General features: G+C 39.7%; 1 protein-coding gene across 1 annotated transcript in view; it reads right to left on the bottom strand.

The window, feature by feature from the left end:
- RFC1 (replication factor C subunit 1) overlaps nt 1-14,306 on the bottom strand; it is a 77,767-nt gene that overhangs the window by 60,351 nt on the left and 3,110 nt on the right. The window contains exon 2 of the mRNA XM_017527263.2: nt 1,072-1,200. Within this exon, the coding sequence (XP_017382752.1) occupies nt 1,072-1,200 (129 nt within the window). The remainder of the gene's footprint in view (nt 1-1,071; nt 1,201-14,306) is intronic.

The raw sequence follows: 14,306 nt of genomic DNA, 5'->3' as shown, positions 1-14,306 counted from the left end.
GTGAGCCGAGATCGCGCCATTGCACTCCAGCCTGGGCAACAGAGTAAAACTTTTTCTAAAAAAAAAAAAAAAAAACAAGTAATTATGGATAAATACGGTCATAAGGGTGGGGCTCTGATCTGACAGGATTCGCATTCTTATAAGAACAGACATCAGACTGCTCATTCAATCTCTCTCTCTCTCTTTTTCCACCCGAGTACTCAATCTCTCTCTCCACCCATACACATTGAGAAGTTACGTGAGGAAATAGTAAGAAGGCGGCCATGTACAAACCAGGAAAAAAGCCCTCACCAGACACCTAATCAGCCAGCACCATCAATTCTATAGTATTTTGTTATGATGGCCTGAACTGACTAACACATGATCCAAAGAATCACGACAAAAGGCACTTAATAAAGACCAATCTTGATATAACCCAGATGTCAGAATTAGCAGACAAGAATTTTAAAGTAGCTACTGTAACTACACTCAAGGACATAGAGAAACTAAAGCTATGAAAAAGAAAATGAAAATTCTAGAATTGAAAAATACAATATTTAAAATAACAATTCACTAGATAGCCTTAACAGCAAGTTGGCGATAAAAGAATCAATTAACTTAAAGAAAGAAAAAGAGAAAGCACTCAATCTGAAAAAAAGACTGATAATATCAAAACTCTAACATTTATGTAATTGTAATTCAAGAAAGAGAAAAATGAGGCAGAAAAAATATTTGAAGAAATTATAGCAAAAAGTTCCCAATTTTGATAAAAGATATAAATTTACAGATTAAAGAAGCTCAGAAACCTAAAACACAATAAACACAAGAAAAATCACACTCAGGTACGCCACAGTCAAACTACTGAAAACCAAAAATTAAAAAATAAGAGAGAGAGATAAGGGAGGGAGGAAGGGACAGATGGAGAGAGAGAGGCAGGGAGAGACAGAAAGAACGAACAGCCTCATTACTTCTCCTCTTCCTCTGCTAAATGAGTTGAAAGCTACACTTACTCAAGTTTCCCAAGATATAAAGTATAAGAACTGAGCTTATTTTACATTTCATACAATGCAAAATTGTACCCGGAAAACTAACCTTGATTTCCTTTATTCCTTTCTTTGCTTTCAAAGTTTCTTCATCAGACTTTGTTTTCTCACTCTTCTTTCCTGTTTCACTTACAAGTTTCTTTCCACTTGGTATTACTCCAAAGAATTTCCGAATGTCCTAAAAGCAAAAACAGGAGATTAATGAATAAACATTAACTGCATACAATAATAACTTCAATTGTAATTTTTACACACACACACTGGCTCAACCTGAGTAATTTCTCCATATCATCATAGTTCCATGAATACAGCATCTTTCTTTTCATGCGCAAAAGTTAACTGATAACTTTACCTGAGTTAAGAATACTTTGTTGGCCAGGCAAACATGCCTATAATCCCTGCATTCTGGGAGGCCGAGGTGGGTGGATCACTTGAGGTCCGGAGTTTAAGACCAGCCTGGCCAACATGGTGAAACCCCGTCACTACTAAAAACACAAAAAATTAACCAGACATGGTGGCAGGTGCCTGTAATCCCAGCTACTCCGGAGCTGAGGCAGGAGAATCACTTGAACCCAGGAGGCAGAGGTTGCAGTGAGCCAAGGTCACACCACTGCACTCCAGCCTGGGTGACAGAGCAAGACTTCTTCTCAAAAAAAAAAAGAACAATTTGTCTAATGAAAAGTAACATAAATTCTCAGAATCAGGCCAAAATAAGCAAGTGATAGTTTTTGCTAATGACAGCACAGTTATTAGCGAGGCAAGTAGCAGTTACTTATTATTGATCGTGTAAGCACATCCACATTTACATCCCATCATCCCAGGCACAGCCTAAAGCTGGATAATATGATCCTTGTCTGTGGGACATATACTCCAGTCTGAGAGAAGAATAACTCACAATCCTAATCATTCCTGGCAACTAAAAACCTTCAAATTGTTTTCCTTTGTATGATTTTTCTACATTCCAAAGGAAAAAACCTTTGATGCTTATTACAATATGCTCTTTAATTACTCTATCCCATGTTAAACCACAGAATTCAAATTAATCATACTGAAACATTTACAATGTAATTTACAACTAAAATCACTTGCTTTTCCTAACCTTTGCATATATATTCTTCCCTACCTCTCTAAAATGTAGTTTAAGAAACTGTGGTATTGAACAGACCTTAGAATCAGAAGTCTTAATTCAAATCTGTGCTCTAGTGCTTTTTACCTGTGTGATCTTGGGCAAGCTACTTTATTATTTTCTCCTCAGTAAAGTGGGACTAATACTGACCCTTTTTTTTTTTTTTTTTTTGAGACGGAGTTTCGCTCTTGTTACCCAGGCTGGAGTGCAATGGCACGATCTCGGCTCACCGCAACCTCTGCCTCCTGGGTTCAGGCAATTCTCCTGCCTCAGCTTCCTGAGTAGCTGGGATTACAGGCACGTGCCACCATGCCCAGCTGATTTTTTGTATTTTTAGTAGAGATGGGGTTTCACCATGTTGACCAGGATGGTCTCGATCTCTTGACCTCGTGATCCACCCGCCTCGGCCTCCCAAAGTGCTGGGATTACAGGCGTGAGCCACCACGCCCGGCCTAATACTGACACTTTATGTGCATTAATTATGCATCTATCACAATTCTGGCTCAGTAAAAAGCTTCCCCTCACCTCATTTCTGAACTATCGTCCCTTCATATTACTGAAACACTCTGTTTATCAATATCTCTGCTCATAGAGAAGGGTATAAGGAAGAAAAAATAATGAGAAGTAAGAGCTGAATTCCAAAGAACTGGTTTTAAGAACCAGCTGTATCATTGTCCCTCTTCCTATCCTTGATGGTTGTAATCACCAGTTTTTATTTATTTTTATTCCTACAACCTACCTCTCTTTACTGCATGAGAGAAATGCCTACAAAAGTACTTTGTAAAGTATAAGAAAAGTTAGCAATTATTTCGTAAATCCTGACAATAATTGTCACACTCCTACAATGTCAAAAATCCCAAACAAGTGTTGCGCCACACACACACACACCTTTGTGGCTAAGCCAATAAACAAAGCAGATAATTGAGGTACATGGTATGTTAAATAAATCTTTTAAAAAGGCCACGCAAGGTGGCTCATGCCTGTAAACCCAGCTCTTTGGGAGGCCGATCCAGGAGGATCGCTTGAGGCCAGAGTTTTAAGACCAGCCTAGTCAACATGGTGAAACCCCATTTCTACTAAAAATATAAAAATTAGCCATGCATAGTGGCACATGCCTATAATCCAGCTACTCAGAAGACTGAGGCATGAGAACCACTTGAACCCAGGAGGCAGAAGTTGCCGTGCGCCGAGATTGCATCACTGCACTCCAGCCTGAGCGACAGAACAAGCACTCTGTCACTAAATAAATAAATAAGATAAAAAGACTTCTCTGACTTTATATCCTCTTTTGTAAATCTAGTTGCAAATCCATCCTAATGAAGTCTAAGTTTAAAAGATATTGTTTACAGAATGGATATCTCAGCTATGAAACTGAGACATCTGTGTCAGATGCTAAAGAGGCAAAGAACAATAAAGGAAACCATAGTCTTTCCTCTATAGACTACAGAGAAGCAAGTCTGAGGCTGACAACTACTTTATTGCTTCTAGAGCAAATGAGTTCCACATCAGAGTTTCAAGTTTGAAATTACACAGTGATTCTTCATTCAAACGACAGTGACTGTTCTAAGAGAGCTCATAGTTGAAAATGTTTAAAAATAAAAAATTTAAATATTGATTGCTTAAACACACAGAGAGAAAGACAGAATGATAGTGCATGTGTGCCATGGAAATAACCAAACTGTGTATTAATAATCTGGGTAAAGCAAGTGGTGGTTTTCAAACTGTTGAAAAATGCTTAAGGCTGAAAAGAGAAAGAAAAAACTGTAAATCAGGGAACACAGCTACTGGTAACATTGAGCTGTGTGGTTTCTGTCTGCATAAAAATCTGCACTGCCACTCCTTAGCACTATTACACCATTTCCTCCCTAAGTAATTATTTCCACTCACATCCTCCTTTCTTTCCTTTCACATTATTTTACCCTCCTCCCCTAAACTCACCCACACTCTGATGCCGACACAAGAGTTAAAGAAATTACAGCATCCTAATCTAACTCAGTATACACTAAAATTCAAAGCTTTTAGGATATAATTTTCCTTAGAATGGAAGCCATTCTACTCATACTTTATGACAACTATCCCCAGTGCAAAGGTCAGCAATTTGTCCTTAATTTATAGTGTGACTTCACCTGACTCTCCAATTAACATTCTCTGTCCAGTGCTCCAGGCCTTCAAAGATTTCATGAAATGCAGAAAAACAAGTCTAACTCCCAAAAAATAGATCTAAATACTTCCCTTGCTGGCACAGAATAATTCTTGTTGAGCATATGGGCGGAAAAATGAAAAAATATTTTAACTGATTTTTCAATCTTGGCAAGTAGAGGGCCCTCAAAGCAAAACATCAAGGTCAGAAACCATCCCTAAAGAAAGGTAGATTTTACTACAAAAAACTAAAAGTGCCAGAAACAAAGTTAAAATACAAGCAAAAGAGCTGGGCGCTGTATGGTGCTCACCTATAGTTCCAGCTGCTAGAGAGGCTAAGACAAGAGCCTCAGGCTGAACTTGAATCCAGAAGTTCAGCCTGGACAACACAATGAGACTATCTAAAAAAAAAAAACTTAAAAATATTTAAAACAGAGGGCCATGGGCGATGGCTCACGCCTGTAATCCCCAACATTTTGGGAGGCCCAGGCAGGTAGATCACGAGGTCAGGAGACCCAGACCATCCTGGCCAACATAGTGAAACCCCATCTCTACTAAAAATACAAAAATTAGCTGGGCATGGTGGTGCGAGCCTGTAATCCCAGCTACTTGGGAGGCTGAGGCAGGAGAATCGCTTGAACCCAGGAGGCAGAGGTTACAGTGAGCCAATTGCACCATTGTACTCCAGCCTCATCGACAGAGCAAAACTGTCTAAAATGAAAAAAAAGATATTTGGGAGGAGGCAGAATCAAAAGAGTAAAAGAGTAGTAATTAACTCTTCTTACTTTTTTAGTGACTATTAATTGAACAAACAGGTTGGTTCGAGCAAAGCAAAATATTTAGGCAAAGATCACATAAAAGTTAAAACGAGTTTTAGTAGCGGCAACTAATATGTTTTCCATGCTTTACTTAGAGCCAGTGGACATAGACTTATGTCTTTTGTTGATCCTATGAGGTAAAGAGGTAAATAGGGCAAACAAAATTAGAATGATACACCCTGTTTTATAGATGAGTAAGTAGAATGGTTTGGTATGACAAACATGGGCTTTATGTCAGTTTGCCACTTATTAAGGGACACTAGAAATGAGTTACTTCATTTCTCTGTCCCTTAGTTTACTCACAAGACCACTTGCCTCACATGACCCCTGTGAGGATTAGAAGTGGCACACCAGCTCGGGCACAGTGGCTCACACCTGTAATCCCAGCATTTAGGGAGGCCAAGGTGGGCAGATCACCTGACGGCAGGTGTTCAGAACCAACCCGACAAACATGGTGAAACCCCATCTCTACTTAAAATACAAAAAAATTAGCCGAATGTGGTGATGCACACCCGTAGTCCCAGCTACTTGGTAGGCTTAGGCAGAAGAATCACTTGAACCCAAATGGTGGAGGTTGTAGTGAGCCAAGATCACGCCACTGTACTCCATCCTGGGTGAGACACTGTCTCAAAAGAAAAAAATAATATAATAAATAAATAAATAAGAAAAAAAATGAAGTGGCACATCAAAAGCCTCCACAATGGAACCTACTCCTTCAACTCCAAATCTCTATCATACTTTTCCACTTAACTATGACTGCTGCAAAGCAGCCATTCCCCACAAATTCCCTACAACTAGCAAAGTGGCCTTTCCCTTGTCATTATTCCTGATATATTTCATTCTTGCATGCTCACAGGCAGGCACTGTGCCAGGGACTTGGGACACAAGTGAGCATTCCTTTTTTTTTTTTTTTTTGAGACGGAGTCGCTCTCGTTACCCAGGCTGGAGCGCAATGGCGCGATGGCTCACCACAGCCTCCGCCTCCTGGGTTCAGGCAATTTTCCTGCCTCAGCCTCCTGAGTAGCTGGGATTACAGGCACGCGCCACCATGTCCAGCTGATTTTTGTATTTTTTAGTAGAGACGGGGTTTCACCATGTTGACCAGGATGGTCTCGATCTCTTGACCTCATGATCCACCCGCCGCGGCCTCCCAAAGTGCTGGGATTACAGGTGTGAGCCACCGCGCCCGGCTTGAGCATTCCTTTATGAGGATAAATGTCCTTATGAAGCTACCTGGGAGACAAACTAGTATATAGAATTAAATATTAGGCTATGAGAGTATAGGAAGCACCTATTATAGAGGACCTCAGGGACCACATCTCAAAAGAAGAAACACCTGAACTGAGTCTTAAAATGACTGGGAGATCCAGCAATCCCACTAAAACGTATTTATCCAAAGGAAATGAAGTCAGCATGCCAAAGACATATCTGCACTCTAATGTAATTTTATTACAGCACTATTCACAATAGCAAAGATTTGGAATCAACTTAAGTGTCCACCAACAACAAACAAATGGATAAAGAAAATGTAATATATGTACCCAATGGAACACATTTAGCCAAAAAAAATAATAAAATCCTGTCATTTGGGGAAACACGAATAAACCTGGAGGACACTATTTTAAGTGAAATAAGCTAGGCACAGAAAGACAAATAATACTGCATCATCTCACTCATGTGGAATAGAAAATAGTTGATCTTACAGGTAGAGAGTACAATATTCATGACCAAAGGCTAGCAGGGGAAGGGGAAGAAGAAAGGAGGAGGAGGAAGGAGAGAGGTTGGTCAAGAGGTACCAAGTTACAGTTAGATAAGAGAAATAAGTTGTGGTGTTCTGTTATATAGTAGAATGACTACAGTTAACAATAATGTATTGTACACTTTAAAACAGCTAGAAGAGGCCAGGTGTGGTGGCTCATGCCTGTGATTCCAGCAGATCATTTGAGGTCAGGAGTTCAAGATCAGCCTGGCCAACATGGTAAAACCCAGTATCTACTAAAAATAAAAAAAAATTAGCCGGGCATGGTGGTGCTCCCCTGTAATCCTAGCTACTCAGTAGGCTGAGGCAGGAGAAGTGCTTGAACCTGGGAGGCGGAGGTTGCAGTGAGCCAAGATCATGCCACTGCACTCCAGCTTACCCACCACTGTATCTCACGTACCGAGCCCAGATAAGCTTTCCATTGAATGGAAAGGCACAGTGGCTCACACCTGTAATCTCAGCACTTTGAGAGGCTGAGGTGGGTGGATTACCTGAGGTCAGTAGTTTGAGACCAGCCTGGCCAAAATGGTGAAACTCTGTCTCTACTAAAAATACAAAATTAGCCAGGTGTGGTGGCACATGTCTGTAATCCTAGCTACTAGGGAGGCTGAGGCAGGGGAATCGCTTGAACCTTGAACTCAGGAGGCAGAGGTTGTAGTGGGCCAAGATCATGCCACTGCACTCCAGCCTGGGGAAAAAGGGCAAAACTCCATCTCAAAAAAAATAATAATTAATTGAACACATGAATGGTTATTCCTCAGGCCACTGTCCTTCACAACTGTACTCAAAAAGAAAGCTTCTTGATTATGGAAAATAAAATTAATGGTAGATTTGTTTTTATGTATTATTTTTAAAAATTAAAAAATAAAGATTATGCATTAAAAGAATCTTTTAGATTAACTGTGCTATGACTTTAAGACATTTTTTAAAGTCTTAATGCTGATTATATATTATTTTTGAGCTAAGTTATATTTGATTTTCTATAATTGATCTTTCTGTTACTCTCATATCATATTACAATACTGTGGCTACAAAAAACAAAAATATATTTTCACTTTTAGTAGTGAGGGAATGTGTTCTCTTTCCGGGTCCATGAAGGGGCATAGCTCTAAGGGCAAGAATTTACCAGTGCCATGCCCCCTCCCATCTCTCTCCATCCAGGAGATTCAACAGTTTATGTTTGAATTTTGCAGGTGCAAGAAGAAACTAAAAGTCAATCGCTCCAGCCCAAATTCTAAGGAACTCCTTTCATTGGCCCAGGGTATTGGAGACGGTGGGGGTTCCTCCCAGGATAAAAGGCCATGCTCCCTCACCTGCACCGGATTTCCAACTTTCTGGAACCCCCTCCCACACAGTGGGCGCTCCCTCCGGGATTTCCCCTCTGGAATCCCCTTCTTCGTGGAAGACTTTCTCTTCTCTTTTCCTTCTCTTTTCTCTACCTAAATAAAATCACCTTTCTGTAACACTGTTTTGGGTCCGAAATTTTACTTTGCGAGCATACAGTGCAGCTGAAGCGCCCCACTGCTTATTCTTTAAGAAGTTGGAGGCCAAGAACACACAACATCCAAGAAGAAACCAGGATACAGTAGGACATTTCCTCTTCTTTAAAATTTAAGCCAAACAAAACAAACAAAATAAAAAAACTTAAAAAAATTAAGCCAAACAAATAACTTTTTTTAAGAAATTAGAAATTCTCTAGATTTATAACTGATGTTACTAATGTAACAGTCTAGCATGGGCCTCAAAAACTTATCTGAGGAAAACACTGGTGAGTGAAATATAAGTGTAGTTTGAAAAACCTCTGAACAGTAACAAATCCTAGCTAGGAAGAATTTTAAGAGCCCACATCAACTTTTTTCATTCAATCATTCATTTATCCATTCAAGAAATATGAGAGCCTTTTATGGGTCAAGAACTGTTCTTGATGCTTGGGATAAACAAAACAGACTAGGTTTCTGTTCTCGTGAAGCTTTCCTTCTACATTCTGTTCCTAATCTTTCTTTAATTGGTCTTTAGAAAACAAAGCACAGCATAGAAAAGAAAGAAAAGATGAAATAAAACACACTGAGGGAACAGAAATAGAGAATACAAACAATTCCTCTACTCACGCAGAATCTGTTAAGTCTACCTGAGAAGTCACTCCCATGACAGCCAAAAGACCCATTTCTACAGCTGTCATGCCAAGGAGGATATATAAGATTCTGAAGTCATAATATTTACTATCATTGCACTTTAGACTATGCACTCAATGAAATACTCTATCACAGAGAGGTACCTGATCCAAAAATACAAACCAACACTGGCAAGTTAAATAGCAAATGGAAATAATTATCTACTTTAGATTTTAAAAAATAAGTTCTCCTTTAATACCTGCAGAACTGGGATAACTAAAGCATTTGAGACTGTTTATGCCTGATCTAATGGTTTATTTCAGAATGTTGACATTTAAGCCAAAATGGGTGCCAAGGAAACAAAGCAAGTGCTCTCCCACTAATCATGCCAATTGTTTTTATGCTTTTGTGGATGAAAGCTATGTATATTTTCCACAGAAATGTAAAAAAACAAACATATGCACAAAACTTTGTATTCAATTTTAGGGGTTTTCACCTAAAGCCTATCAGGAACTCCAAGTCAAAACTCTGGAAACACACACTCACACAGTGCAAACTCACACGTACATAACCCCATCACTACTTATGTACATACTGGTATCTTCTAAATCTTGTGTCTCTTTCTCCAGACCAGCTCTGAGCTCCATAGCCATGCAGCCAAAATGCAGCCAGATCCAACTCTGTGCAAAGGCCCCAAAGGTGCCACCAACTAATAATGTCCTCAGCTAAATTTATCTTCAGCTGGGACTTCTTTCCCATTATTCCCCATCTCCATGCATAATACCACCACTCACCCAAAACAGAAACATGGCCACTGCTTTTTCTCCTCACTCTGACCCTCCACCTAATCATCCAACCTAAACTATTTCCCATATACTGCTGTCTTCTCCCCTCTATTCCCACTGCCTCTGCCCTGATTCAGGATTTCTTTTGTTTACTAAACACACCTTTCTATAGCCCTCACTCTGTGCCATACAATGATTTGAACACTTTTAAAATATTAACTCATTCAGCCCATCGATCAATGAGTAGATAAAGAAACTGTGGGATATATATACATAGATATAAATATAGATATATAGATACAGATATATATACACACACACACAACAGAATACTACTCAGCCATAAAAAAGAATGAATTAATGTAATGGTACTGGCAGGAACCCAGATTGGACTGGAGACTATTATTCTAAGTGAAGTAACTCAGGAATGGAAAACCAAACACTGTATGTCCTCACTTATAAGTGGGAGCTAAGCTATGAGGATGCAAAGGCATAAGAATTATACAGTGGACTCTGGGGACTCAGGAAGAAATGGTAGGATGAAAGTGAGGGATAAAAGAGTACAAACTAGATTCAGTGTATACTGCTCGGGTGATGGGTGCACCAAAATCTCACAAATCACCGCTAACGAACTTACTCATGTACCCAAATACCACCTGTTCCCCAAAAACCCACGGAAATAAAAAATGTTTTTTAAAATAATAAATAAATAAAAATGAAGGTAACACAAAGATATTCTCTCTTTTTTTGGCTGGGTGCGTGGCTCCACCTGTAATCCCAGTACTTTGGGAGGCCAAGGTAGGTGGATCACTTGAGGTCAGGAGTTCGAGACCAGCCTAGCCAATACAGTGAAACCCCATCACTACCAAAAATACAAAATTCAGCCAGGTCGATGGCTCACGCTTATAATGCCAGCACTTTGGGAGGCCAAGGCAGGCGGATCACCTAAGGTCAGAAGTTCTACAACAGCCTGGCCAATAGGACAAAATCCCATCTCTACTAAAAATACAAAAAAATTAGCTGGACATGGTGGCACGCACCTGTAGTCCCAGCTATTAGGGAGGCTGAGGCAAAAGAATCACTGAATCGCTTGAACTGTGCACCAGAGGTTGGCAGTGAGCTGAGATCGCACCACTCCACTCCAGCCTGGGTGACAGAGCGAGACTCTATTAAAAAAAAAAATAAGCCAGGAGTGGTGGTGGGCACCTGTAGTCCCAGCTACTTAGGAGGCTGAGGCAGGAGAATTGCTTGAACCAGTGAGGCAGAGGTTGCAGTGAGCTGAGATTGTATCTCAAAAAACAGAGGCGAGAAAGCAAATTATGTCACTATATTCATTTATCTTTGAAGAGTACATGGTTTTATGCAAAATAAGTACAGCAGTACGCCGCAGAGTGGTTGTCAAAATACTGTATTTTGGTTTTACTTCTCTATTTTGAAGGTAATAAAGAAATACAAGTATTTCTGGTAAATATTTTAAAACAGTCCATCAAATCCACAAGTAGAAATTGATTATCATCAATATACTTCACAAAAATCTATCCAAGTATAAAAATCTTTTATCCTGAAAACCATTAAAATGCAAAATCATATATGTAATAAAATATATAATGGTTTAACTGGTGGCCACACAGAAAACAAAAATCATGAAATAATTTTAAAGTACTTTAAGTCAGGCGCAGTGGCTCACGCCTGTAATCCCAACACTTTAGGAGACTGAGGCAGGCAGATCACCTGGGGCCGGGAGCGCGAGACCACCCTGGCTGACAGGATGAAACGCCATCTCTACTAAAAACAGAAAAATTAGTCAGGAGTGGTGGCACATGCCTGTAATTGCAGCTACTTGGGAGGCTGAGGCACAAGAATTGCTTGAACCTGAGAGGTAGAGGTTGCAATGAGCTGAGTTCATGTCACTGCACTCCAGCCTAAGCTACAGCGGGACTCTGTTTCAATAAATAAATAAAAGTATTTAAAATTATATTAAGACCTTATACTTTGGAAGCAAAAAGTGGTTGGAAGGCTTTCCCCCTAAAATCAGGAAAAAGACAGCATGTCTGCTCTTGCGACTTGTACTCAAATGTTGTAGAGTTTCTAGCAAAGGAATTAGGTAATAAAATGAAACAAAAGACATCTACATTGAACAAGAAGTAAATGCATCTGTTTACAGATGAAACAATCTTACAGAAAAATGTACAAAATCTACTGAAAGACTCAGTATTAATAATGATCAACGGACGGGCTCCATGGCTCAAACCTGTTAATCTCAGCACTTAGGGAGGCCAAGGCAGGCAGATCATGAGGTTGAGGAGTTCGAGACCAGCCTGACCAACATGGGGAAACCCCGTCTCTACTAAAAATACAAAAATTTAGCCGGGTGTGGTGGCAAGCACCTGTAATCTCAGCTACTCGGGAAGCTCAGGCAGCAGAATCGCATGAACCCGGGAGGTGGAGGTTGCAGTGAGCCAATATCATACCACTGCACTCCAGCCTGGGCAAAAGTGCAAGATTCTCTCTCAAAAATAAAAATAAAAAATAATGAGTTCAGCAAGGATACAAGATCAATATACAAAAATAAACTGTATTTCTAACCGGGAGCAGTGGCTCAAGCCTGTAATCCCAGCACTTTGGGAGGCCGAGGTGGGTGGATCATGAGGTCCTAAGTTCAAGACCAGCCTGGCCAAGACAGTGAAACCCCATCTCTATCAAAAATATAAAAATTAGCCAGGGGTGGTGGTGGGCACTCTATAACCCCAGCTACTTAGGAGGCTGAGGCAGAGAACTGCCTGAACCCAGAAAGCAGAGGTTGCAGTGAGCCACGGTCACACCAATGCACTCCAACCTGGGGGACCAAGCGAGATTCCGTTTCAAAAAATATGTATATTACAAAGCCACAGTACCACAGTGTGTTGCTGGCATTAAGACAGATATATAGATCAATGGAACAGAACTGGGAGTTTAGAAAACCACCCTCACATCTGCAGCCAACTAATTTTTGACAAAGGTGTCAAGACAATTCAATGAGGAAAGAAGAATCTTTTCAAAAAATGGTGCTGGAACAACTAGATGTCCACATATGAAAGAAAATTGGTAGCTGGGCATGGTGGTGCGTGCCTGTAATCCCAGCTACTCAGGAGGCTGAGGCAGGAGAATTGCCTGAACCCAGGAGGCGGAGGTTGCGGTGAGCCGAGATCGCGCCATTGCACTCCAGCCTGGGTAACAAGAGTGAAACTCCGTCTCAAAAAAAAAAAAAAAAAGAAAGAAAGAAAATTGGATCTTTATACTTCACAACCTATATAAAAACTCAAAAATGGATAAAAGTCCTTCATTTATAAAAGTTTTATAAATGAAGTATAAAACCCATACTGTGAAAAACTACAAAATACTGTTTAAACAAACTGAAGACCTAAACAAATGAAGGCATCCCACATTCATGGATCGAAAGATTTAATACTGTTAAGATGGCAATAATACAAAAACTACAAACTACTACTAAAACTATTTTAGTTTTAAGAGCTAAAACTACAAAACTCTTAAGCATAAATCTTCATGACCTTGGATTAGGCAAGAGAAACTTAAACAATGAAAAAAAAAAGGATACATGCAAGGACGTGGAGGAAGAGTATTTCAAAGAGAAAATAGCAACAACAAAAGTCCTGAAAGAGAAACAGAACCAACCTAACATACTCAAAAAACACAGAGAGAAAATCAGAGACGGAGGTAAGGGCCTTATAGGCCAAGTTCAGGTACATATGCATGCCAAAAGCCAGTCAAGCACTGCTCCAGGGAAACCATTCCACATAGAAAACCAGGATGTGAAAGGTGCCTTGAAGAGAGGAGCAATGAAACAGTTCAGACCACAATGTATTTAAACTGACCTCATTGTTCTTCAAAAGGCTGCTCCTTAAGTGTCATATGTGTTTAATTCAATCCTATGCATATTTTCAATAATTAAACCAACCAATTAATTATATATGCTGACTTCTTAAAAATGGCATCTCTCAGGTTTTATTCACATTTTGTACAATTAAATCTCAGTGCAATTCAAACTGTCTTCATGGCTTCTTTTTATTTTATTTTTAATTTTCTTTCTATTCCTTTAGTAGATAATATATTCACATGATTCAAATTTCAAAAGGGTAAAAAAAAGTCTCCCTCTTAACCTGCCTCTCAGACACATACTTCCCATCTCTGGAGACAAAAAATGTTATCAGTTGGTTCCTTGTTTATCTTTCCAGAGATTTTGTATTTTGACAATCGTTTTATATCAGAGTATAAAGTTTTCTCATTTTTCTAAAGGTTGCATAGTATTCCATTGTGTGGATACACACACTTTATTTCTTTATTGATAACTTTTCATTGGAATTTTTTTTTTAATGCAGCTCCCAGGGCAAGAGCCATCTATGGATGGGCTTCAGAAGGTAAGTGAATAGGCCAGGCACAGTGGCTTATGCCTGTAATCTCAGCACTTTAGGAGGCCGAGGCAGGTGGATCAGCTTGAGGCCAGGAGTTCTAGACCAGCCTGGCCAACGTGGTGAAACTTCATCTCTAC

This window comes from Cebus imitator, unplaced genomic scaffold (genome assembly GCF_001604975.1).
Source record: "Cebus imitator isolate Cc_AM_T3 unplaced genomic scaffold, Cebus_imitator-1.0 Scaffold47, whole genome shotgun sequence".
In the NCBI taxonomy this organism is placed as follows: Eukaryota; Metazoa; Chordata; class Mammalia; order Primates; family Cebidae; genus Cebus; species Cebus imitator.
The sequence above is the reverse complement of the archived record's forward strand: the minus strand, read 5'-3'. Positions and strand labels throughout refer to the sequence as shown.